The sequence below is a fragment of the Capricornis sumatraensis genome, chromosome 13 (genome assembly GCF_032405125.1).
Source record: "Capricornis sumatraensis isolate serow.1 chromosome 13, serow.2, whole genome shotgun sequence".
Lineage (NCBI taxonomy): Eukaryota > Metazoa > Chordata > Mammalia > Artiodactyla > Bovidae > Capricornis > Capricornis sumatraensis.
In genome coordinates this window covers 64,161,434-64,184,796 of record NC_091081.1, presented here as the reverse complement: position 1 = coordinate 64,184,796, position 23,363 = coordinate 64,161,434, and the positions used below count along the sequence as shown (strand labels likewise).

Genomic DNA, 23,363 nt, shown 5'->3' with positions numbered 1-23,363 from the left:
TATTCCAAATATTTCTTTAGAGACAGATTTTGTCTACTTCACAGATTGTGATAGTAATTTAGACTTCTTGGTAATTTCAGTCTTGATAGACCTCTTTAGACTATTTTGTCAGGTATTACTTTGTAAATTTATATGTTGTAACGTGTTTCTTCCTCTCCAGTGTTCACACAGTGACACACATGCCTGACTTGGGTCACAGAATGAGTCTCGTAAGGGATGCAGCCGGGAGGAGCTATAGAGGAATAATTGCATTTATTGCCTCTGATTCTTTTTATCTACTCTTTTCAAAACATCTTTCTTGAGGCGGCAGCTTGGCATACAGACTTCTAAAATTTTGTTATGTGTGCTACAGTAGAAGGCTAGTATTTCTTCCTGCTCTTCTACCCCATCCCACTCCCCACTTCACCCTTACATCCTGGGAAGAACTTTGGGTTTGGAATCAAAAGACCTGATTTCTAGTGTCTCTTCTGCTGAACTAGCTCTGAGACTTAAGAGAAGCAAAAGTACCCTTCTAAACTTTCTTTCTTTAAAGCCAAATATCTTAACCTGTTTTGTACTTCTCTTTCCACTTAAATCCCTCCTGTTTATTCCCTAACCCATTGCTAACTGGATTTTACCCTACCGCATCCCTATAACTGCTCGAGTAACAAAACATAATTGCAAAACATAGAGTATATTCCCCCCCCCTTTTTGGCGGTTCTGCTGCTGCTCCTTTTTAGAAATTATTTATCAATTTTCTGATTAAATAATATTATATGTTTTTGGAGTAAATACAGCCTCATGTATATAAATATAAAAATATTCCTTAATCTCAGCACCCAGAAATATATGCTGGCATGTTCACTACCATTTTTATGTATGTATTAGAATAGAATTGGGTTATGCTTATGTATATACTGCTTTGTGTTCTGCTTTTTGCTTTCATAACATTAATCCTATAAGTGAATTTTAAAGGCTACATATTTTTCTCATATGGCTGTTCCATAGTTAATTTTATATATTCTTGTGAGTTTAGGTTGCTTCTCATAACACCTTGTATGTAAATCTGTATGTGCAATGATTGTTTCCTTTAAAGCTTGCTCGCACCTTCCAAAGCCTTGTCCCCTTTGGTTTCCCACTTTCTGCTGGTATTTTTTCCCACTTTCTCTTTCATAAGCTCCTTTTTATACCTGCCTGTTAGGTTTCCTTTTATCACTCTGGGCTTGCTAGCAGTCTTATTTATTGGTCCCCCAACTTCAGTCATGACCTCCTGTCTGCTTCCCAGGTATGGAGCATATCTCCTCAATGTACTCCCTTCTGAACTCTACCTCTTTGTTCTGTTCCCGGGATATCTCCCCCTGAAAATCCCACAGGCACCTGAAACAGGTGTAATAGGGATAAACAAACTACACGTGATCTCCTTTTAGGTCTTCCATTTATCTGGCTCTTACCTGGTATATTTTAGATGCTTTGGGTTATAAATAAAAGTCTCTGAGGGGGTTCCAAGTGGCATAATAACCATAACACAGTGCCTTCACACCCTGCACGGCTGTGTGCTCTTCCATTCCTAACTCTCACCGTCCTTTTCCCCATAGTTCTCGTAATGCAAACCTGCCTCTTTATCCTCCTTGCCCTTTTAAATTTACACAGAAGTGATGCCCCTTAGTGGCAGAAACAGGAACTTCCTCCCATGATGATCAGTCATAGCAGAAATTGTCTTCATTCCTTGGGAAAGAAAACAAATGGTTATTGTTATTGTGATATATTGCTGAACCATTGATAGGTACTTTTTTGCAATTCTACTAAATACTTCTGACTTAGTATCACAACATCTCAGGTACCTTAATCTTCCTTTGAATGTGCTGGGAAAAAGAAAATAGACTAAATATGCTCACTTTGTACAAGAATTTGGATTTTTGAGAAGCTCAGACAAGGTTACTTAGTGCTTGTTTTAGGGTTACTTTGTGATGTCTGTATCTGCCAAGTCACTTCAGCCGTGTCCGACTCTTAGCGACCCCACGGACTGCAGCCTACCAGGCTCCTCCATCCATGGGATTATCCAGGCAAGAGTACTGGAGTGGGTTGCCATTGCCTTCTCCAGATGTCTGTATAGTAGATATTAATACACCTTTTGGGATTATAATTTAATTTTGTAACCTAAAATTCTCGTTTCCTCAGTAGCTCAGCAGTAAAGATTCTGCCTTCCAGTGGAGGAAACATAGGTTTGATCCCTGGGTCGGGAAGATTCGCCTGGAGAAGGAAATGGCAACCCACTCCAGTATTCTTGCCTGGAAAATCCCATGGACAGAGGTGCCCGGTGGGCTACAGTCCAGAGAGTCCCACAAGTCTGAGTGGCTGAGCACAGTTTGATACTTGTAGTAGCCAGTCAAGAAATATTTGTTGAATGACTAGAACAATCCTTAAAAGGCTTCATGCTTTTTTTTTTTTTTTAAAAAAAAAGCAAACAAAAATTGTTGTTTTAAAGAAAGTAGTATAACCACATTAAATATAATCTGGAAAGTAGAGAGAAATAACCCATATTTGCAATCTTACCTAGCAAACTTGCTGGTAGAATCTTCATATATCTGGTTGTTTTAAAGTTTGTGTTTATGTGGTCAAAATTATGGATCATGCCCTTTCCCACTTAGTATGTCATTTTATGATTTACCTTAAATGACTGAGTAATATCTATTAGTTGCAGAAACTTTTGACCCTATTGTATGCACAGTATTTATGAAGAAGAAGAATAGATGGTACATTTGTTTCTAAAAGATATGATTCTTAAGAAAAAAGTTATTCTAATAAAATATTGTTTATCACATGAATTTTACTAAGTAAGAATGATAACCTATTGTAAGGTCAGTGCCTTTTTATTTTCAAACATTTAAAACTGAAACTTGATGAGTTTGGTCGTCAGTTGAGAGTAATATGCCATATGTCAGCTATGCATTTTGGAAAAGTTACAGAGGTCGGATAGCTGCTTATGTGGAGAATTATTGTCATAATTCTTGATATTAACATTTTTTTCTTTTATAGATTATGGAGCTTTGTGGTGCAACAAGACTTGGTTATTTTGGAAGAAGTCAGTTCTATATTGCTTTGAAACTTGTAGCTGTTGCCCAGTCTGGCTTCCCTTTAAGAGTGGAAAGTATAAATACAGGTAACTATGGAATATATTAGTAACTGAAATGAAAATGAACTTCTAATCAAAAGTGAAGTAAAGTCAGTAGAACTGTGGAGTCTTTCTGATGTTTCAGTGGCATTTGCGACCTTGAGTTAAAGTATCATGACTTTATTCGTGCCATGCTTTTTTCATTTGTTAATATTAGAAAAATGTGTCTACCTTAACTCTGTTATGGCATTTATGTACTTCACACATATTTTATAGTAATATAAAAACTTAAAATGGCAACTTTAATTTACTAAAAAATGCTTAGAATTTAGATGAATAATTTTATCAAGGTAGCAGATGAGTTGTAGTGACTATCTTCATATATGCCTTCCTTATATTCTTTTCTACTAAGTATAAAACAACATTATACTTAGTGTTTTCCTGTTTGGAAAAACTATGAAAGTTCCATTTGAAATTTAGAAAGTATTAGTTAACCAAAATTTTGATTGGTAGAGACAGTGTTAAAATATTGGCAGACTAAAACCCAAATGCAAACATCTGCCCACCCTACAAGTATGACCTAGGATAATGTGGTTTTCTGTTATTTGAAGGCTTATTGATGCCTAAGTAGTTGAAAATTCTTAATTTCTTAAGAATTAAATCCTTAAGAATTTCTTCTTCATTCTTAAAATGCAGAGTTCTTTGGTTTTCATAGGGAATGGGGTGGGAAGAGAAAACTTTAGGTTTTTTGTAATGTTAGAATTTTTATAAAATAGTTTTAAGTACCACCTCTGTTTAATAGTCATCCAGAAGTTTTCAATGTGGAGCTCTCGTTTCATTGTTCTAGAATTGAGAGTTTACATTCTTTTTAGGTAATTTTTATTTCCTTAATATAAATACTGCATAAACATTACTATTTTCCCTCCCTAATGTGGAGATTCTAAAGAGAAATGCAGATAATCATGGTGCAGGGAAGTACGCTTTCTTCTAAAGATGCTGCTGCTGCTGCATTGTTCTAGTCTAGAAATGTGCAGAGACATTCTCAGTCTTTTATCCTTTTCTCTGTTTAAAAGTGAATAAAAAATATTTGCATGTAGGAGTGTCATAGCTGGACTAAAGTGGGAGGTATAACTAAACGCCTTGTACTGTGTCCTTGGTAGGTGGACAGTAAGATGTTTTCATGAATTTCTTCAAAGAAAATGTCTAGATTAATCTAGTTTCAAACTTAGTGACATATTCTTGTTTTGTTTAGAGCTCTAACATCTTCCTTTAGGGAACCAGTGTGAGTAGAAACAGTCTAGGCTTCAAGGTCAGAATGACCTGGCTGCAGATCCTGATCCTAATAGTCAGTTACTGTCAGTGACCTTGGCATCTTAGAGTCTCACTTTTTTTTACCTATAAAATGGGGATTTTGTAAGGTTTATATGGTTATGAGGTAAAGTACAAACAAAGGCCTGATATGCACTGAACATTTCATACAGCTTAACCCCTTAGAGTAACCGTTTGCTGTTACTACTACCTTCTAGATTAGAGTTTCCCTAAACAATCTAAGGGAGATGATCTGAATTTTGTGGCGATAAACATTTTGTGTCTGTTGTTTCTTAGTTTTTGCAAAAATTCTTTCTAATAGCAAATTCATCTCTTATTTCAGTTTTTAATGTGTATACCCTATTTCATTTTGAAGTAATAAGTATTTTTGTGGTTAACAGTAAAGGACCTTCCTCTGCCAAGGTTTGTTGCTTCAAAAAACGAACAGGAATCTCGTCATGCAGCCTCATATTCTTCAGATTCTGAAAATCAAGGGTCTTACTCTGGTGTAATCCCCCCACCACCTGGCAGGGGACAAGTGAAAAAAGGGTCCACAAGCCATGATCCTGTCCAGCCTCGTGCATCTGTAGATCAGCAGGTAATCATGCACATGCGCATGCTGTCAATTGATGTACTGTGGGAATGCTTACACTAAAGCATTTATTGACGGCCTGAGTAATGACACTGTTACCTTAAAATTTAAATTGTCAAATAATGATGTTCTTTCTAGGAACCTGTGTCCCCAGTAGTCTCGCCACAGCAGTCTCCACCAACTTCTCCACACACATGGAGGAAGCACAACCGTCATCCCAGTGGAGGAAGCAGCGAGAGGCCTCTTGCAGGACCTGGGCCGTTCTGGTCTCCCTTTGGTGAAGCACAATCAGGTATTTAGAAAATTTTTTAAAGTAACATTTATTAAGGATTGTAAATGGAAGGAAACTTGATAATGTTCCTTTAAGAGTTGCCTCTAAGTCAGCTTTTAATTTATAAGTTCAGTTCAGTTCAGTCGCTCAGTCGTGTCTGACTCTTTGCAACCCCATGGACTGTAGCATACCAGGCCTCCCTGTCCACCACCAACTCCCGGAGTTTACTCAGACTCATTAAGTGCCTTAAATAGAAGCAAAAGCCAACTGTGAAAGTTTCTAAGTAAATTGAATGTAATTGCATTTACTTACATATATGATGCTTAGACAAAAGTTTATAGGTATCAGATTCTATCTGAAGGGTAAAATGTATAAGAGATATATCATATTGGAGATATATTCCCAGGTATATATATTATATTAGTGAAGGGAAGTATACTTTGTTACAAAAATGATTCTGCTGCTGTATTGCTTATTATAGCAGTAAACTGGTTATTATGCCAAATGAGGTATAATTTTAAATTGGCAGATAAGATTCCATTTTGGAAGTTGTTAATATTTCCTCAGAATTAGCTTTTTAAAAGAAAACTTGTTCATATGTGTGGTGATTTGTTATCATTAAAAACCTGGTAACTTTATTTTTTCTTCCAAAAGTGAGTCAGCATGTTTACCCATTCTGTTTTTAGGTTCTTCTGCTGGTGATGCAGTGTGGTCAGGACATTCTCCACCTCCACCTCAAGAAAATTGGGTCAGTTTTGCTGATACTCCACCAACCAGTACTCTTTTAACCATGCATCCTGCTTCTGTCCAGGTGTGACATTTTATTGGTATTGCATTTTTATTTGCTTCATTAAGAGTATTGCTGCTGTCATTGTTTTTATATTTTGCTGTTGCACATTTTATAAATGCAAGTTGACTCTTTTATTAAAACAAAAAAGAACTTTGTGCCTTTTCTTCAAGTCTGTTTTCATTGGAATGTTTTATTGAAAGTTTTGGCTGATTTTCTTGCTAATCCCATAGTGAAGTTTTGAAAGGTTTCTGCATCTAGGAATGTATTTGCTTGGCTTTCTTAGCACCTTTTACATAGCTTTCTGTTGCTTACATATTGCTATCATTCTACACATTTATGTAATCTTTGTGCAAAAATGTTTAATAACCTATATAACAAATATGTGGTTTGTTGATGAGTTTGTTAAGACTTATTTTTAAACATCCACAAAAAGTAAGTTTTACTTTCAAAGATAAGTAACTTAACGATCTTGGTCCATATAGGCATATAGATAGATACTGTACTGAGGAAAAAATGTTTCATTACAGGACCAGACAACAGTACGAACTGTAGCCTCAGCTACAACTGCCAATGAAATTCGTAGGCAATCCAGTAGTTATGACGATCCTTGGAAAATAACAGATGAACAAAGACAGTATTATGTAAATCAGTTTAAAACCATTCAGCCTGATCTAAACGGATTTATTCCAGGTGAGTTGCTAAAAACAGAAGTTCTTCTAAATGGGATAGGACGGTCTCAGTTTCATAATCTCAAAGATATGGTTTCATTCGTCAGTGATGATAAAGGATAAATTAATTCTCAAATTGTCTAAAAAGTTTATAGTCACTGGAAACCAAAAATATGACATGTACACATGTTAAGGTTACCTTTTTTTCAGTGGCAGAAGTCTTAAGACTCTTACCTCACATTTTATTCTTGGAGCTGTAAGTTCAGAATAACACTAAACAATATTGTTTTAATATTTCAGGATCTGCAGCTAAAGAGTTTTTTACAAAATCAAAACTTCCTATTCTTGAACTTTCTCATATTTGGTAAGTATGGTATATCATTAGTTAGGTAATGTGGGTTGTTTCAAACGAGTTTACAGCAGGTAGATTTTTGAACTTAAAAATAAACTATGAGAGTAACCTTTTCAAGAATGTTCTCAGAGAACTCAGTATTGCCTCATAATATCCAGCTTCTCTCTCTCTCTCTTTAGAAAGGAACTGAGTGATTACTCTGCAGTAGTTCTTTAAAGTGTGCTAAAAGTTTTTAAGCTGTATCAGCTGTTTCTTGTTGAAAGAATAATGTGTGGCATAAAAGCTGGTTTGCTCATACATGGTTATGTCTATCCCATTTGGTTTTTAACAGGGTGAGTAAGTCCTATACCAAGGCATGATCTCAAGAGCATGCTTAGCTCCCATTTAAATTTAGACTGAGACTCACGATAGCTGGTGTGTAGTTGAAATTAGCCATTAGAACACATATTGCAATCACAAATTACTTTTTTAAAGCAATTATCAGATAAATACGTGTTATTTCTACTTTATGTCAATGTATTTATTTATATTCTAAATTACTTTGTTAGTAGCATCTTTAGACGCATAGGATACTACGGTAGGAAGCAGGTAGATAATGCCTAAAACCAAGAACTGACAAGATATGCATGCTGTTAACATTTATGTAATTTAAGGTAATAAGTTTAGAAATGATTGCTTCTGCAACCGGGAAATGAACACCAGGGTGGGGCTGCTGTTTCAATGTATCAGGACTTGTAATTCTGTTAGATGCTTTAAAATGCATACATGTAGAAATTTGATAGCAATAAAAATAATTTTTAAAAATTTCAGTAACTTATTAAGTAAGCCAGGGTTTAACTAAAACCTTTTACTAGAAATCCAAGTGTGTTAAAGGTCATTTTTTGGTGACTTTATTTTATTATGAGAATTTAAAGTATACAGAAAAGTGTAAAGAACTGTGCCTTGAACACCCATATGCCCACTGCCTACAATTAACAGTTTGCTATATTTGTTTTGGGCTTCCCAGGTGGCACTAGTGGTAAAGAACCCGCCTGCCAATGCAGGAGACATAAGAGACCCGGGTTCGATCCCTGGGTAGGGAAGATCCTCTGGACAAGGGCATGGTAACACACTCCAGTATTCTTGCCTGGAGAATCCCATGGGCAGACGAGCCTGGCAGGCTATATAGTCCATGGGGTCACAGAGTCGGACATGACTAAAGCGACTTAGCATGCACATACTTGTTTTATTACATGTCCTTCCATCTGTGGAATTTTTTAAATTCTTAATTGCTATTTTCTGGGAAATAATTTCTTTTGCTTCTTTTTGAAACCTAAAAGAGCCAAAGCAGAATATGATTATATTAATAATAAGTTTTTATTCTAGGGAACTCTCAGACTTTGATAAAGATGGAGCCTTGACACTGGATGAGTTTTGTGCTGCTTTTCATCTGGTAGTTGCTAGGAAGAATGGCTATGACTTACCGGAAAAACTCCCTGAAAGCTTAATGCCCAAACTGATTGATTTGGAAGATTCAGCAGGTAAGATCAGGAGCTGAAGAAACCTGACTGCATATCTTCATAAATATAACACTTGATTCTTAAAGCAAAATCAAGATGTTATAACTTAGGTTAAGAGCTTAGCCATTTCATCAGAAGTACATTGATTTGCCATCAGAATAGACTGTATGGGCTAAACCTGGAATAATGGTTTCACTTATTTAGTAAACTTGAAATAAAAAGATAAAGAATATATGCCACTGTTTCACTTAACACTTATGAATTGTGAAGCTCTGAAGAGCATTTCACAGTGTCTTGTTATTTTGTGGCATTTAACTGTATTATAAATTATCTGAAGTGGGTAAAGTAGCCAGTCTTCATTATCAGCATTTTTTCATTTAATGCATCTTGATTTGTTGAAGGGAATGCCTGACTTATCATTAGATCTTTGCAATCCGAAAGCATTTCCTTTAAAAAGCCCACTTCTTTTCTTCAGACTCTGAAGAAGTCTGGAAAATTTGTATTTGATTATAGATAATGCTTTTAAAAAATGTTTACCAGAAAGTTTTTATAAGGGCTCATATTGACTGGTAGCTTTCTTTAAAAGGAAACAGGAATAGAATACATTTTTCTTGCATTCTGAATGAATAAGAGGAAATTAATGCTAAATTCTTAATAAGTTTTTAAATAAGTTTAATTAAAACTAAATTACTGTTTTCAAATTTTTAAAATCTAAATTCTCTTGTGTATTATGTTGGAAGGAATTTTATAGTTTTAAGAAGATAGAACAGAATTTGGCTCTTAAAAGGGCAACTTCTATTTAACTCAAAAATGAAATGATCTGACTTCTTTGTCTAAATTATATGCAAGGAACTACATACACGTCATTACTGTCCAGAAGAGAACAAGTCTCCTTGGAGTTAAGAACCTGAGTGTGCTTCTAGTTTGTAAATTACTCTCTGACCTTGGGCAAGTTCTAACCATTTACTCTGTTTTTTCATCTGTTTCTCCACCTGAAATGTGAATTTTACCTATTTTAAGACTGAATTGTATCCTAACTTATTACCAACCAATAGGTTGATTAAATAATTTACTCTTGGTTTCAGTTTTTTACAAACACTGTGCTGTAAGAATCCCAGGATTTTCCTGATCATTTCAGGTAGTTATTTGGTATCAGTTACCCTCTAACTTCTCACTTCCCTGGTGGCTCAGATGGTAAAGTGACTGTCTACAATGTGGGAGACCCGAGTTCGATCCCTGGGTTGGGAAGATCCCCTGGAGAAGGATATGGCAATCCACTCCAGTACTATTGCCTGGAAAATCCCATGGACAGAGGAGCCTGGTAGGCTACAGTCCATGGGGTCGCAAAGAGTCGGACACGACTGAGCGATTTCACTTCACCCTCTAACTTGAGCTGAAAGCTAAGTGTTTTTGTTAAATAACTTTGCTTTCAGTTCAGTTCAGTTCAGTTCAGTCGCTCAGTCGTGTCCGACTCTTTGCGACCGCATGAATGGCAGCACGCCAGGCCTCCTGTCCATCACCATCTCCCAGAGTTCACTCAGACTCACGTCCATCGAGTCAGTGATGCCATCCAGCCATCTCATCCTGGGTCGTTCCCTTCTCCTCCTGCCCCCAATCCCTCCCAGCATCAGAGTCTTTTCCAATGAGTCAACTCTTCGTATGAGGTGTCCGAAGTACTGGAGCTTCAGCTTTAGCGTAATTAAGAAATAGATAAAAACTACTACTTTGTTTAGCGTATTTGTTAGGTAAGCCAAAAGGGAAACAGTTGTGGTAGCTACAGACTTGCTGTATCATTGATTTATAAATTGAACCTTGTATGTAGAGATTTTCTATGACTTTAATTTTGTAAAAACTGGTAGTGTACTAACAAGAAATGAGTCAGACTTATTCTGTTGTATGTCATTTTCTGGAGACTTCTGTGGTCTTATTAACTGTTGGATTCAGATAGGTGAAATCTGGCTTTCACGTTTTGGCAATGGAGTCTTTTTTTTCTTTCTTTAATTTAAATAAAATATTATTCTTTGTCATGTTGATCTGATGGAGTTTTAAGACTGATGATTCAAGAAGTTCTTTCCTGGGCATTTGTCTTTTTACGTCTGCTGGATTTGTTTAGCACAGAGACACTCTGGTTTTTTGCCTGCGTGTATCTATACACTGTTGCTCTAACTATAATTTTAAAGGTGTCAAAGTCTCAGTTTTTTCCAATTCTAATAAATATATGGTTTTCCAATCACATTTATTGTAAATGTTTTGACCACACAATATTAGATTAAAATCTGCTTTGCCTACTTATAAATGATAAATTTGGAGTTCTGTTTGGAGGTGGGAAGAACCGTTTAATCTTTTTTCTCTTACCTATTGTAAGCCTGAGATTTATATGACACAAAGTCCCTTGAAATATAGGAATTGTTGTGTGACACTGTGATGCAATCAATATATTTAAAAACCATTTTTAAATAGCTGTGTTTTTAGAAGTTCCCAATTAAAGGAGAAATACCTAAATCCTTTCTTTTGGCTGACCTGAGAACTTATCATAAATATCCCTTCTGTGGAGTCTTTGTGACTTACAGGCATAGGTGGTTTCTGTCTTCTCTGATCTGTCGAAGCATATCCTACGTTGCTGTTAATTTCGGCACACATTATGCTGAATCCTGTTCTTTTGTTCCCTTCTTTCTACTACAACATTCTGAGCACCTTAAAAAACTGGAAATGACCATATTCATTTTTAGTATCCTCAGGACCTTGCACTTTGCAAGCAAGCACTAAGTAGCTCAGTAAATAATTATTGAGTTCAGTTCAGTTCAGTTGCTCAGTCATGTCTAACTCTTTGCGACCCCATGAACTGCAGCACGCCAGGCCTCCCTGTTCATCACCGACTCCCAGAGTCCACCCAGACCCGTGTCCATTGAGTCAGTGATGCCATCCAACCATCTCATTCTCTGTTGTCCCCTTCTTCTCCTGCCCCCAATCCCTCCCAGCATCAGGGTTTTTTCAAATGAGTCAGCTCTTCACATCAAATGGCCAAAGTATTGCAGTTTCAACATCACTCCTTCCAATGAACACCCAGGACTGATGGACTGGTTGGATCTCCTTGCAGTACAAGGGGCTCTCAAGAGTCTTCTCCAACCATAGTTCAAAAGCATCAATTCTTCGGCGCTCAGCTTTCTTTATAGTCCAACTCTCACATCCATACATGATTACTGGAAAAACCACAGCCTTGATGAGACGGACTTTTGTTGACAGAGTAATGTCTCTGCTTTTTAATATGCTGTCTAGGTTGGTCATAATGTTCCTTCCAAGGAATAAGCGTCTTTTAATTTCATGGCTGCAATCAACCATCTGCAGTGATTTTGGAGCCCAGAAAAATAAAGTCAGCCACTGTTTTCACTGTTTCCACATCTGTTTCCCATGAAGTGATGGGACTGGATGCCATGATGTTAGTTTGCTGAATGTTGAGCTTTAAGCCAACTTTTTCACTCTCTTCTTTCACTTTCATCAAGAGACTCTTTAGTTCTTCGCTTTCTGCCATAAGGGTGGTGTCATCTGCATATCTGAGGTTACTGATATTTCTCCTGGCAATCTTGATTCCAGCTTGTGCTTCTTCTAGCCCAGCGTTTCTCATGATGTACTCTGCATTATTATGCTAAATATGTGCCATTTTTTAAGTAAAATATTTTTCTTAACATTTATATCTTTGAAAATAAAATCATTTGTTGTCATAAGTTTATGATATTTTGTTATTTTGTTTAGTTGCTAAGTCATATCTAACTCTTTTGCAACCCCATGGACTGGACTCTACCAGGCTCCTCTCTCCATGGACTTTCTCAGGCAAGGACACTGGAATGGATTCCCATTTCCTACTCCAGAGGATCTTCCTGACCCAGGGATTGAAACCCCAAGTCTCCTGCATTGGCAGGCAGATTCTTCACCACTGAGCCATTAGCTCCACAAGTATTCTGTATTTATAATTTAAATAACTCTTATAGAAAGGTAGATGATGAACAGTGATGACAAGTTACAGTTGCTTGTAGGCGTGCAAACGTAGGTGGGATAAATATGTATTTTATCCAAAGTCATTTGGACAGATTTATAGGATTAAATATCAGATGGCTTCTCTGGTGGCTCAGATGGTAAAGAATCTGCCTGCAATGTGGGAGACCTGGTTTGGAAAGATCCCCTGGAGAAGGGCATGGCAACTCACTCCAGTATTCTTGCCCGGAGAATTCCATGGACAGAGGAGCCTGGTGGGCTACAGTCCATGGGGTCGCAAAGAGTCAGACACGACTGAGCGACTAAGCACAAATACCAGATAAACCAGAAAACTCTAAGGCTCATAGGTAGAAGTACTTGTGCAGACCTGAATTAAAATATTTAACATTGAACATCTCTGAATTTGGCAATGCAGTTCTTATTGTTAAGTTGCTAAGTCACGTCTGACTCTGTGACCCCACAGACTGCAGCGTACTAGGCTCGTCTGTCCTTCACTATCTCCCACAGTTGGCTCAAATGCCTGTCCGTTGAATCAGTGATGCTGTCTAATCCTCTCATCCTCTGCCACCGCCCACTTCTTCTCCTGCCCTCAATATTTCCCAGATTCAAGGTCATTTCCAGTGAGTTGGCTCTTCGCACCGGGTGCTCGAAAGTATTGGAGCTTCAACTTAAGCATTAGTCCTTCCAATGAATATTCAATGCTGTGCAGTAGGTTCTTATTAGTAACCTATTTTATATATATAGCATATATGTGTCGATTCCCAGTCTCCCAATTTATACACCTCACTTGAAAAAAGATTAAGGTTACAGTGCTAGCCTACCACAACTGTATCTTAAAGAAAAAAGAAAGCATGTTAAGTTGCTATTTATCTTAAAACTCCGTGACTCAGTTTCCAAAGAATCATCTTTTTAGCACAATTGCTATTTTATGTATATATTTTATGATCATTTGATCAGGCTCTTAAACTAGCTTAGAGATTCCTGGGCAGGTAGTAACCAGATCTGTCTTGTTCATGGTGTCTAACAGGGTGCAAATTGAGTATATAAGTAGGCGTTCACATTTTTGAAATGTCCAAATGACTGAACCACTTGTTTTTTAAAACCGTTTCCTGTCTTCACGCCACACTGCTCACATGAGTACCTTGGTAGTATCTGGTTGAGATGCTCAAAGACGGAAAGGAATTTGTTCACTATTCTGTGTCCTTCTCCATAATCACTTCTTTAAGCAGTAAATTTGAGTGTATTTCATTGTTGTTAATATGATACATAGCATAGGTCTCCAAGCTCCTAGTGGTACTTAACATGAATGTTTTTAAAGCCAGAGACGTTTTATTTATGAGTAATTTGCCAAAAAGCCATACTTGAGACTAGGTTGATTAATGTTAAGTTTTTTTCACCCAGAAAATTTAACATATAAAAGCCTACAGAACTAACACATGCAGCTGTTTTTATACAGGTGCAATCACACTATACATGCGTGAATTTTTTTCTAATAATGTTGGACATCTCTGTACTTTATTACATGTAGAGTTGTCACATTCTTTGTCATACATATGAATGTTCCTTCATTCAACCAGCTTCATATTGATGGAATTTTCAGATAATTTCCTGGCTTTACCTTTAAAATGGTGCTGGGAAAAAAACAACAACAACACATATCTTTGTTTTATACAAAGAAAGTTGAATCTTTGTTTTGGAAAATTTGCTCTCCAGGTGCCTTTAGTTGCAAAGATAAAAATAATGGAAATAGGCACAATATTCACCATTACCACTACACCTAAGGAATTCGTTCTCAAGCACACCCCACCCCATATCTGTGTACATTCTTAATGGTGTCATTCTTTTCAGATAGTGGGGTATTGGAATTGATGAATCAGAACAACTGCAAATACTGGCAAAGGGGCACCACTTAATGAAATTGGAAAAAATACTTAGCCTCCTCAAATTCCTGGCAGAAATTGACAAACACTTTTCTGTTTATCACAGAAAAGTGACAAACAAGGCTAGCTCATACGTAAAGGAGAAAATCTCTGCAAGAATGACACTATGGGCTTTACAAGATTATGGTTTAAATACAGTAGATGTAATAAGAGTCTTGGGAATATTTAATGATACCCTTAATTATTTTTGCAGAAATGAGATTTTATCTTGATGATTGTGTTGTGAAAGTCAAAATGAAGTGAAGGATGTCTGTCTTGCTCTGTTACGATGAGAGCTCCATGGAAATAAATGGGAGCCTCATCTCTTTGCACAATACTGTATCTTTGTTTACTGTATTTACTTATAAGCCCTCAGTAACAATGCATACTACTGAATTCTTGCTTTTATTAATTGTGCCACCAAATTTCACCCCCAATTTTTTAACATCTTTTACTCTTTATACTCATTTTCTATGTTAGTCTTAAAGATGAAGCCCCAGTTTAGTTGGTTTTTTTCTGTTTATGAAACTTGAGTCCTTATTTTAATTGGATTAGCTTTAAATGGGCTTTTTCCATTTTTAGGTATCCTTAGACAATGGAAATCTCCCGTGTATCTGTAGGTAGTTTTCTTTGAAGTATAATAGCTCAGTCAAAACAGTATTTGCTATAAAATATTGATAAATACTGCAAAAAAAAAAGAGAGCGAGAGACAAGTGCAGTTTAATTAGTATTTGGGGTAAATGTTTTATTCTTTTCAAACCTTGTTGGACATGTTTTTACTTCAATTTTAGAAGTAAAAATCTTAGGTTTTAATTCAAAATTGACTCCTTCTTAAGATCTGCTTACTGAGTAGGTTTCCATTTGTGGAGTATCAGGGAGAAATGGAACTAATTTTGGAACTAGAGCTTAGTTTTTAGATCCATGTAATATCATTCAAGGCAAAGCATATCTTAAACTGAGTCCTTAATTTCTTTCTGCATATGCATTTCTTGCCTCTGTCTTTTAAAAATATGAATGAGAAAAGTACTATTTAATAAGGTTTGTTTTTGAAAACTCAAAATTTATTGAAACCTGCATTTTTAAATTAAAATTTTTTTATTGTACAGGTAATATTTACACCTAAAATAAATAAAATATATAGTTACTTTTGCTTAGATGAAACTGTTAAATGAACTTAGAACCTTGAACCTTCATGACTGAAGAATTCTTCTTGGATTTGTTTTGCTACTTGAAAATAAGTTTTAAACCATAAGATTTCAGGTAGTGTGCATATATTGCTAAAAGATTAATAATATCTGGCAGTCATTTTTGAAATAGTTTTTTAGTATATTGAGTGTAATACTAGGAAAATAAGATAAATTTGGATTAGGTAGGTTATAAACCTAGAATAAAACTGAAGCTCTTCATGAAAGAGCTTGTTCAGGAGGTAAACTGAACTGAATTGAATCTGCGGAACTTCTAAGAGTCTATGGAGGCTCGAAGGATGAAAACTACTGACTGTTTATTTGCTAGTGCTAGCCTGAAAATAAGGCTTGTATTTTTAATGTTATTATTACTAACTTTTCAGTGTAGGTTGATAGTACATCAGTATGATCATACTAGGTTGTGTCTTCCAGACAGACTTTTTATACATGGGAATACTTTCTGCATAAAAGCCCTTTTGGGGTTGACTTTAACAAATAATTTAGGCTCATGCTCTTCTTTTTCAGCCCTGATGCTCTGATGATGTCAGGGGCAGAGCAGAACCCTCAGGAGGGAGGCAGGGTTGACACAGTGTTCAGCAGGAGGCTAGGTTGGAACACTGCCTCAGGTAAGAGTAAAACTACACCCCTGCCTCCATAAGAATACAGTCTTAAAGACTTAACCAACCCTGTGGATGGGCGTGAAGCCCTTTGTTGGAGTATTTGTAAGGAGCCAAGTTGAAGGAGGTGCAGTTAATTTATACACTTAATGCCTCCCTCCAACTCATGACTGTTAGTTTCTAGAACATAGGTAATTTGCTCTTTTTCTACTGCCATTTGTTCTATGTATGAAATTAAGAAAGAACCAATGGGCAATTTTGCTAATTTATTCCAGAGATAATTTTTGAATTTTCAAAGACAGTGATTTTTTTCAAAATTTTTTGTCTTAGGATCCCTTTATATTCTTAAAAAAATTTGTGGACCCTCAGAAAAGCTCTGTTTTTGTAGATTAGATCTATCAATAGTAACTTTATTAGGAATTAAAAGTGATACACTTAAAAAGATACTTCTTTATTTTGAAATAAAAATAGACTCCTTATATATTAGCATAGATATTTTAAGGAAAATAACTGTATTGCAAAAAGGGTGGCATTGTTTTACAATTTTGCAAATCTCTTTAATATTTGGTTTAATAGACGACAGCTTAGATCTCATCTATCTGCATTCTACATTCAGTCTGATGAGTGTTTTATTTTGAAGTATAGCAGGAGTTGGCACACTTAAGCCCTGAGACCAGAGCCAGTTTACTGTTTTTGTATAACCCACAAGCAAAGAGTGGTTTCTTTTTTCAAAAAAGAATAAATTTATCACACATGAAAATATATGAAATTCAAGTTTCAGCATCCAAAAATAAAATTTTATTGAAACACAGCCAAGCCTATCCCTTTATGAATTACCTGTGGCTTCTTTTGACCACAGTAGCATATTTGAGTGGTTGCAACAGAGACCTTAAAGCCTACAAAGCCTTAAATATTCACTCTCTGGCCTTTTATAGAAAAAAATAGCTAATTCTTGGTACATGAAGAAAATTTGGCCTCACATAGTAAAAGGAAGGACTATTTTCATATAATTTTGGATATTCTTTGGTACTAGCCCAAAATTCAACAAATAGTAATTTCTTAAAGATTAATTGCAGTGAAAACTGAAGCCATATTAATGAATTGTTTGTACTATTACATAGATCTGTCTTGCACTTTGAATGAATCTTTTACCCACTCATGGTTTTATAACAGAATGCATTGATTATTTGTAAAATATCAGTTCATTGAGTTATACAGCTCTTTGAAATGTTGGAGCGTTTTATTGTAAAATATCAAAAAGTGTAGTTGTTAATATTGCAACCTATCTTGTCGAAGAAGTCTTTTAAGTACTGGGAAGCTCTTGAGCTTATAGACATGGTATACATTTTCCAGAATTCCAACTTTCACTTAAAAGTTCAAACTTTGTCATTGGTAACAAATATTAAAAATAGTTATTTTAAATACAGGATCACTTAATCCATTTTTGAGGAAATCTGTGCTGTACCATGTATGAATAATTATATAGTTTTATCAACTATTCTTTCAAGCATAGATAGTGTTCAGTGAAAAAAGTGGCCTGTTCAGCTAACAGCTGAACACAAGGAGTTTTCCATGAGAAAACCACTGCACTTTAGTATGGAGAAGTGCTTTATATATGTTTCCCATTTTATCATACAGAGTATTTTAAAAATGAGTCTTTGGGTGAAATTTAATAAAGTTAATAATTCTTACTGCTTAATTGTTAACATTCTTTAGTGAAGTTATTGGTTTATTTATTTTTATATATTTTAACTGGAATGTGTGGCATAAAGAACACAATGACTGCTAGTGTATTTAGGAGCCACTGGCTTAATTCTTGCTGATAAGCTAGCAGTTTTACCCACCATTGCTTTTGCACCGTCAGTGCATGTGCCAGCACAGGGGAAAAAGCATTATTACTATTACAAAAATAATAGACTTTTTAGACCCCCTAGCAGAGTCATGGGGGTTCCCAGGAGTCCATGGTTCACAATTTTAAGAACTACTACTCTAGGGAAATAACTGTATTGGGATGACTATGAAGTGTAATTATTTGAGTGACTAACTTCAGTTCTCAGCCTCAAGGGGCTAGACCCGCTGCACCTTTATACCAGTGAATTAGAGAGGTACCCAGAATCCATCCCAAACCTGAACTTCCCAGCAGTGGTAGTGGCATGCACCCTGGCCCTAAGTTTCTCAGTAGTGGACTAACAGGAAAACAGAGATCTAGACAGTCAAATGAGGGCCCCAGTGTGCTCTAAGGTGATACTCGGAGCTTAAGTTAAGATGGAATATGACTTTTGAATAGGTTCTTTTGAAAATTAGTCATCCTGTAGTTAATACTATTTATATTCTGTTTCTCATTTCTTTAATACCTGCTTTGAGGGATCTTTTAAAGATACTTCTTCAATCTCTATCCTTCTAACAGTTTCACTTCCAGTAAACTGTTACATCTATAGCCATATCCTCCTTCAACTGCCTTTCCCTTTATTACCATAGGAAAAAAAGTCCATGATTTTTGTTCAGACTGAAAACCACAAGCTGTCTCCATGAGGAACTTGCTGCTACTATTTATCATAAATAATTTTTTTCATTAGTTGTTCTCTGAGAGCCTTGAGTTAAAAAGTCTTTATAGAATGTTACTTAAAGCATTTCTGCCTCTTACTGGTTCTATATCACTATGGTACTTTTATTGAGAAGGCATGGAAGTAAGAAAGAAAGCTGAATAACTCTTGATCTTTGAAAACCAAAATTTATCAAAATATGATAGATTAGAACTTGCAGTGTGATTTGACTTATAAAGAAATAATGTCAGGGTGAGTAAAAGGGAAGTATTGATATTTCGAGGTAATCATGTTCACCTTTTCTTCACGATAAGGTGAAGAAAAATTTTGAGAACTTTTCAAAGTCTCAGTAGTTAACTCTGGTTTTAGGGAAATAACACTAAAGAATGAATTTAAATGAAGATCACAAAAAGTAACTCATTCAGTAAATATTTGAGTGCCTAGTAAGTATTAGGTTCTGTGTTCAGTACTAAAGTGTGAAGGATTTACTTACGAATAGATTGAAAGGTTAAACCTATACTTCACTAAGTTATTATATGTCTGTCTCTATAGGAATCTGAAATATAGTACTAACATTTAATGGCAAGTGTCTTCCTTTCTGATGGAGAATCCCAGGTGCTGTTTATTTTATTCAGCTTACCCATGGTCACAAACAAAAAGATAGTGATGGATATTAGAATCATATTTTTTGACACAGGTTCTAAACAGATTAGGTATACTCCATTAATTTGGCAAAGTTAATGTGATTTGCAGACAGGAATTATATTCAAAGCCATGTAAAACTTGGGAAGATTGGAATGAGAATTTAGTTACCATTGAAATTTTCTTCCATTTTAAAATTACAGTTTAAGAGAGAGCTTAGATGAGGCCTTAACTAATTAAAAGTAGGACATGATATCACACAATACTTTAAAAACCACTTTGAAATTGTGTCATGGATTTGTAGTCCTCTTGGTTAAGTCTGTAAATGCTAGTGAGCCTAACGATAAGTTTGTTTCATGTGGGCTTACTGACTTTGCTTTTTGCTTGTGCCTGGGTTCTTTCTCTCCTTTTGCTGTCTGCCTTAAAAATATATGCTGCTTCTTGGTTACAGGGAAGACTTCTAGAGAAAATGCAAGTGAACTAGTGTAAATCAACATTTCCTAAAGTATATGCCAAGGGAATGTTGAGAGGTTTTTATCTGATTTTAAGAAAGTTTATATTTGGGAAAGACTGATTTAAACAAAGCTTATTTGCTCTAGGTCTTGCATGGGGACACATCCAACAGAGAATTATGGTATCCTCAGATTTATTTGAATAAAAAACCTAATTTTTAAAAATGCCTTGCTGATTAATGTTCCTCGAAGTACACTTTGGGAAGTGGTACAAATCCATCTCTATTAGAAGAAGATTCAAGTACCTTATTGAATTGCTACGTAGAACATTCTTTCTCTGTGTATTTCTAACTAAATTTTATTTTTTCCATGGAAGACTCTGGTTTCAGATATACAATAAGTAGCAGGAATACATATTGCCTGATTAATTGTTAAAATGTTTGTTTGGGGAACATGAGAAAAGGAAATTCAGGTTATAAATTACTACTTGTGAAAATCTTCTGTTAGGTTTTTATGAATAAATATTCCAGAACTAAAATATTGTTTATAGAAAATTTCTGTATTTTTAAATTGCAGATGTTGGGGATCAGCCAGGTGAGGTAGGTTATTCAGGCTCTCCTGCAGAAGCTCCTCCAAGCAAGTCTCCATCAATGCCGTCACTAAACCAGACTTGGCCTGAGCTGAATCAGAGCAGTGAGGTTAGCAAAGCTTCCCTTTTCTTTCCCTAACGTTCACTTTTTTAAGGTAAGAAGTTCCAAGCAGAGTAATTTCAGCCTATAGCTCTTTCAGCATGCGTATGGACCATATCAAATGTGACTGTGATAGATACTTGTAATTATATGACTCTTTGAGGTTTTCAAAAAGTACTTTTTCATACGTGTACTATCATTTAGTTTCCACCATTCATTCCTATTAAAACCCTTTGCCTTAGATGAGGCAGGTACATGAACTTAACAGTCAAAGGGTAGATGTCTTAGACAAGATATCTTACAGCCTGTAAGGGACAAGGGCTGAGGTTTGAACACAAGTCCTTTGACATTCAGTCAGCTAGCACACCCTTTGTGTCACACTGCCTTCTCATTCCTGTAAGAAAGCCTGGGATAATAGATTTCGAATCTTAGCATTGGGAGTGATATAAGAAGCCACTCAACCAGCTTTCCACATGAAAAAGTATTCCAAGCTATTTGTAGTAATTTATTTTGTTTAATACAAAATGGAATGATTCAGCCCTGTTAAATGCATTGGTTAAAGACCATTATATAAAGACCATGTTATGTAAGACCAAGCACAGCATACAAAACAGAATTTGAGACACATTTCCCCTCTGCCCCATTACTTTGGAACTCAATTATATAAACTAGTGAAAGTAGGACCACTCTGGTTAGAATAAGGGAAGAGGACCTGAGGCCCTGCCTCCACAAAGCGCTCCCTGAGGCTCCTCTGTTAAACCTTAGTGCTCTGTAGATCTCAAATTGAAAAACACTGCTTAACTTATTAGAGCAGTCTTCTTTGTGAACAAGTTATATCTATATATTTTTTCTTACAGTTTTTTTATATCACTTTTAGATAGTGCTACAAATATAAAAGTTTTTTGACTTTCAGGAAGAAACTCCTCTAAGCTTCTGTGTTTTCCATGTCTTTTAAAGCCAGAAAAATATTGGGTTTAAGAGACACCAGTTAATTTTGTACAGTTGAAAAACAGAGAAGTAACTGGCAGATTTAAAGTGCTTGCCGCTGCTTTATGACATAATCACAGATACCTATTTCTGAGACATTATAACATACATCCGTTGTGCTGTCAGTTATAAAACAATTTATATGAGTGTTTTTCTGGAGGGAAAATTTAAGCCTTGAAAGAATTTACTAGTAGAGAGGCTTTATAATAAGAGAATAGGGTCAGTTTCTTGAAAGCACTATTTTTGCTGCATTTATTAATTTCTGTCATTTTTAAAAAGCAGTGTCAGATTTTAAAAGTATTTTTATCAATGTCAGTTCATAAGTAAAAGTAACTCTAAGGCATCTCAATTCAAAAGTTCAATTCAGTTCATCTTCATTCTAAATAAAATCACGTGATCATTAAAAATTAGGAAGGGAAATCCTTTGATCTCTGATTTAAGCAGTTGCATTTTTTCTTCTTAAATATTCCTAGCAAGTTTCATTTTGTAGTATTTGCTAATAAGGTTCTGAATGTCATAATTTTTCTTTTTTTTTTTTTTTACTGTGTGTGGAAAATAAAAATGCTACTAAAACTAACATTGATTTTTTTTTTACACATTTTAATAATATTTCTTTTTTTAAATTTCCTTAGTATATGGAATTTATATTTTAGTTTTCTGCCTTGAAGCACTAATCTTTCAGTAAATATTTATTCACCACCTGTTAATATAGATGAGGCACTGTAGGGGATAACATTAATAATAATCAATAAAATTTATTGAGGACTTTTGATGTGCCAGCTCTGTTCAAAAAGCTCTTTACGTATATTAACTGTTTACATCTTTATAACAATTCTGTGATGTAAGCATTATTAATCTCATATTTCACATGGTGAAACTGGAACATAGATTAGATAACTTGCCTAAGGGTGTACGGCATAACTAGGATTCCAGGAGTCTGGTTCCAGAGACTGTGCTCTTAACCATTATACCAAACTTATAAAGATAAGAGTGTTTCTCTGCACTCCAGGTAGCTTACATACAGCCTTGTGAAATCAGGTAAAATCTCATGCCACCAAATAGGTAAATAAATGTCTTCTTTTTGGAAAAAAATAGTCTGCATCTCAACTTTTCTCCACAGTTAGATAATTACAATTTTAAAAATTCCTTCTGACCTATGCAACAGTAATTATTGAAGAAACTAATTAGATCAACAGGTATTGGTAAGTCACTTCCCTGAAGTGATGTCCCACAATAAGTGAATTACTATGGACTCTCTATTCAGGGGACACTCTGAATGCATCAGTGTTTCTAAGTATATCTTAATTTTATGATTTTGAAACATCTGAGAGAAAAACTGTTGAATGATTACATTAGCCATTTTTGTAGATAATTTTTATAAATGTGTTCATTTGCTATTATTTAATTTCTACATGTCTTCTCAAATTGAATAGCACTGTTTTAAATATTAAGTCGAACTTTGAAGCATAAAAATGTTTACTGAATTATGAAAAGAGGATTTTAGTTAATGGGATAGGTGTGTCTGTGTGTAAACATTTGTGTGTATATATTTTATATGTGCAAATGTTTTTCCTTCTTCAGAGTCATTGATAATTCTTAAGAATCAAATTGTAATCATAATTTTAATGATTTTGATCTAAAAATCCTATACTATTTATTACTAAGATCTTCAAATGGAGTTACTAAAGTTATTCACTTATCACTCCACCTAATTTGAGGTATGATACTTGTGTACCTCTTTTAGAAGAGTAGTATTTCATATCAGAATA

At 35.3% G+C, this 23,363-nt stretch overlaps 1 protein-coding gene across 4 annotated transcripts in view; it reads left to right on the top strand.

Moving 5' to 3' along the window:
* REPS1 (RALBP1 associated Eps domain containing 1) overlaps positions 1–23,363 on the top strand; it is an 88,594-nt gene that overhangs the window by 37,402 nt on the left and 27,829 nt on the right. For all 4 annotated transcript variants that reach the window (XM_068985013.1, XM_068985012.1, XM_068985011.1 and 1 more), the window contains exons 2-9: positions 3,016–3,139; positions 4,801–4,997; positions 5,130–5,283; positions 5,949–6,073; positions 6,580–6,742; positions 7,021–7,084; positions 8,438–8,592; positions 20,495–20,616. In XM_068985013.1, coding sequence (XP_068841114.1) covers positions 3,016–3,139; positions 4,801–4,997; positions 5,130–5,283; positions 5,949–6,073; positions 6,580–6,742; positions 7,021–7,084; positions 8,438–8,592; positions 20,495–20,616 — 1,104 coding nt within the window. The remainder of the gene's footprint in view (positions 1–3,015; positions 3,140–4,800; positions 4,998–5,129; positions 5,284–5,948; positions 6,074–6,579; positions 6,743–7,020; positions 7,085–8,437; positions 8,593–20,494; positions 20,617–23,363) is intronic.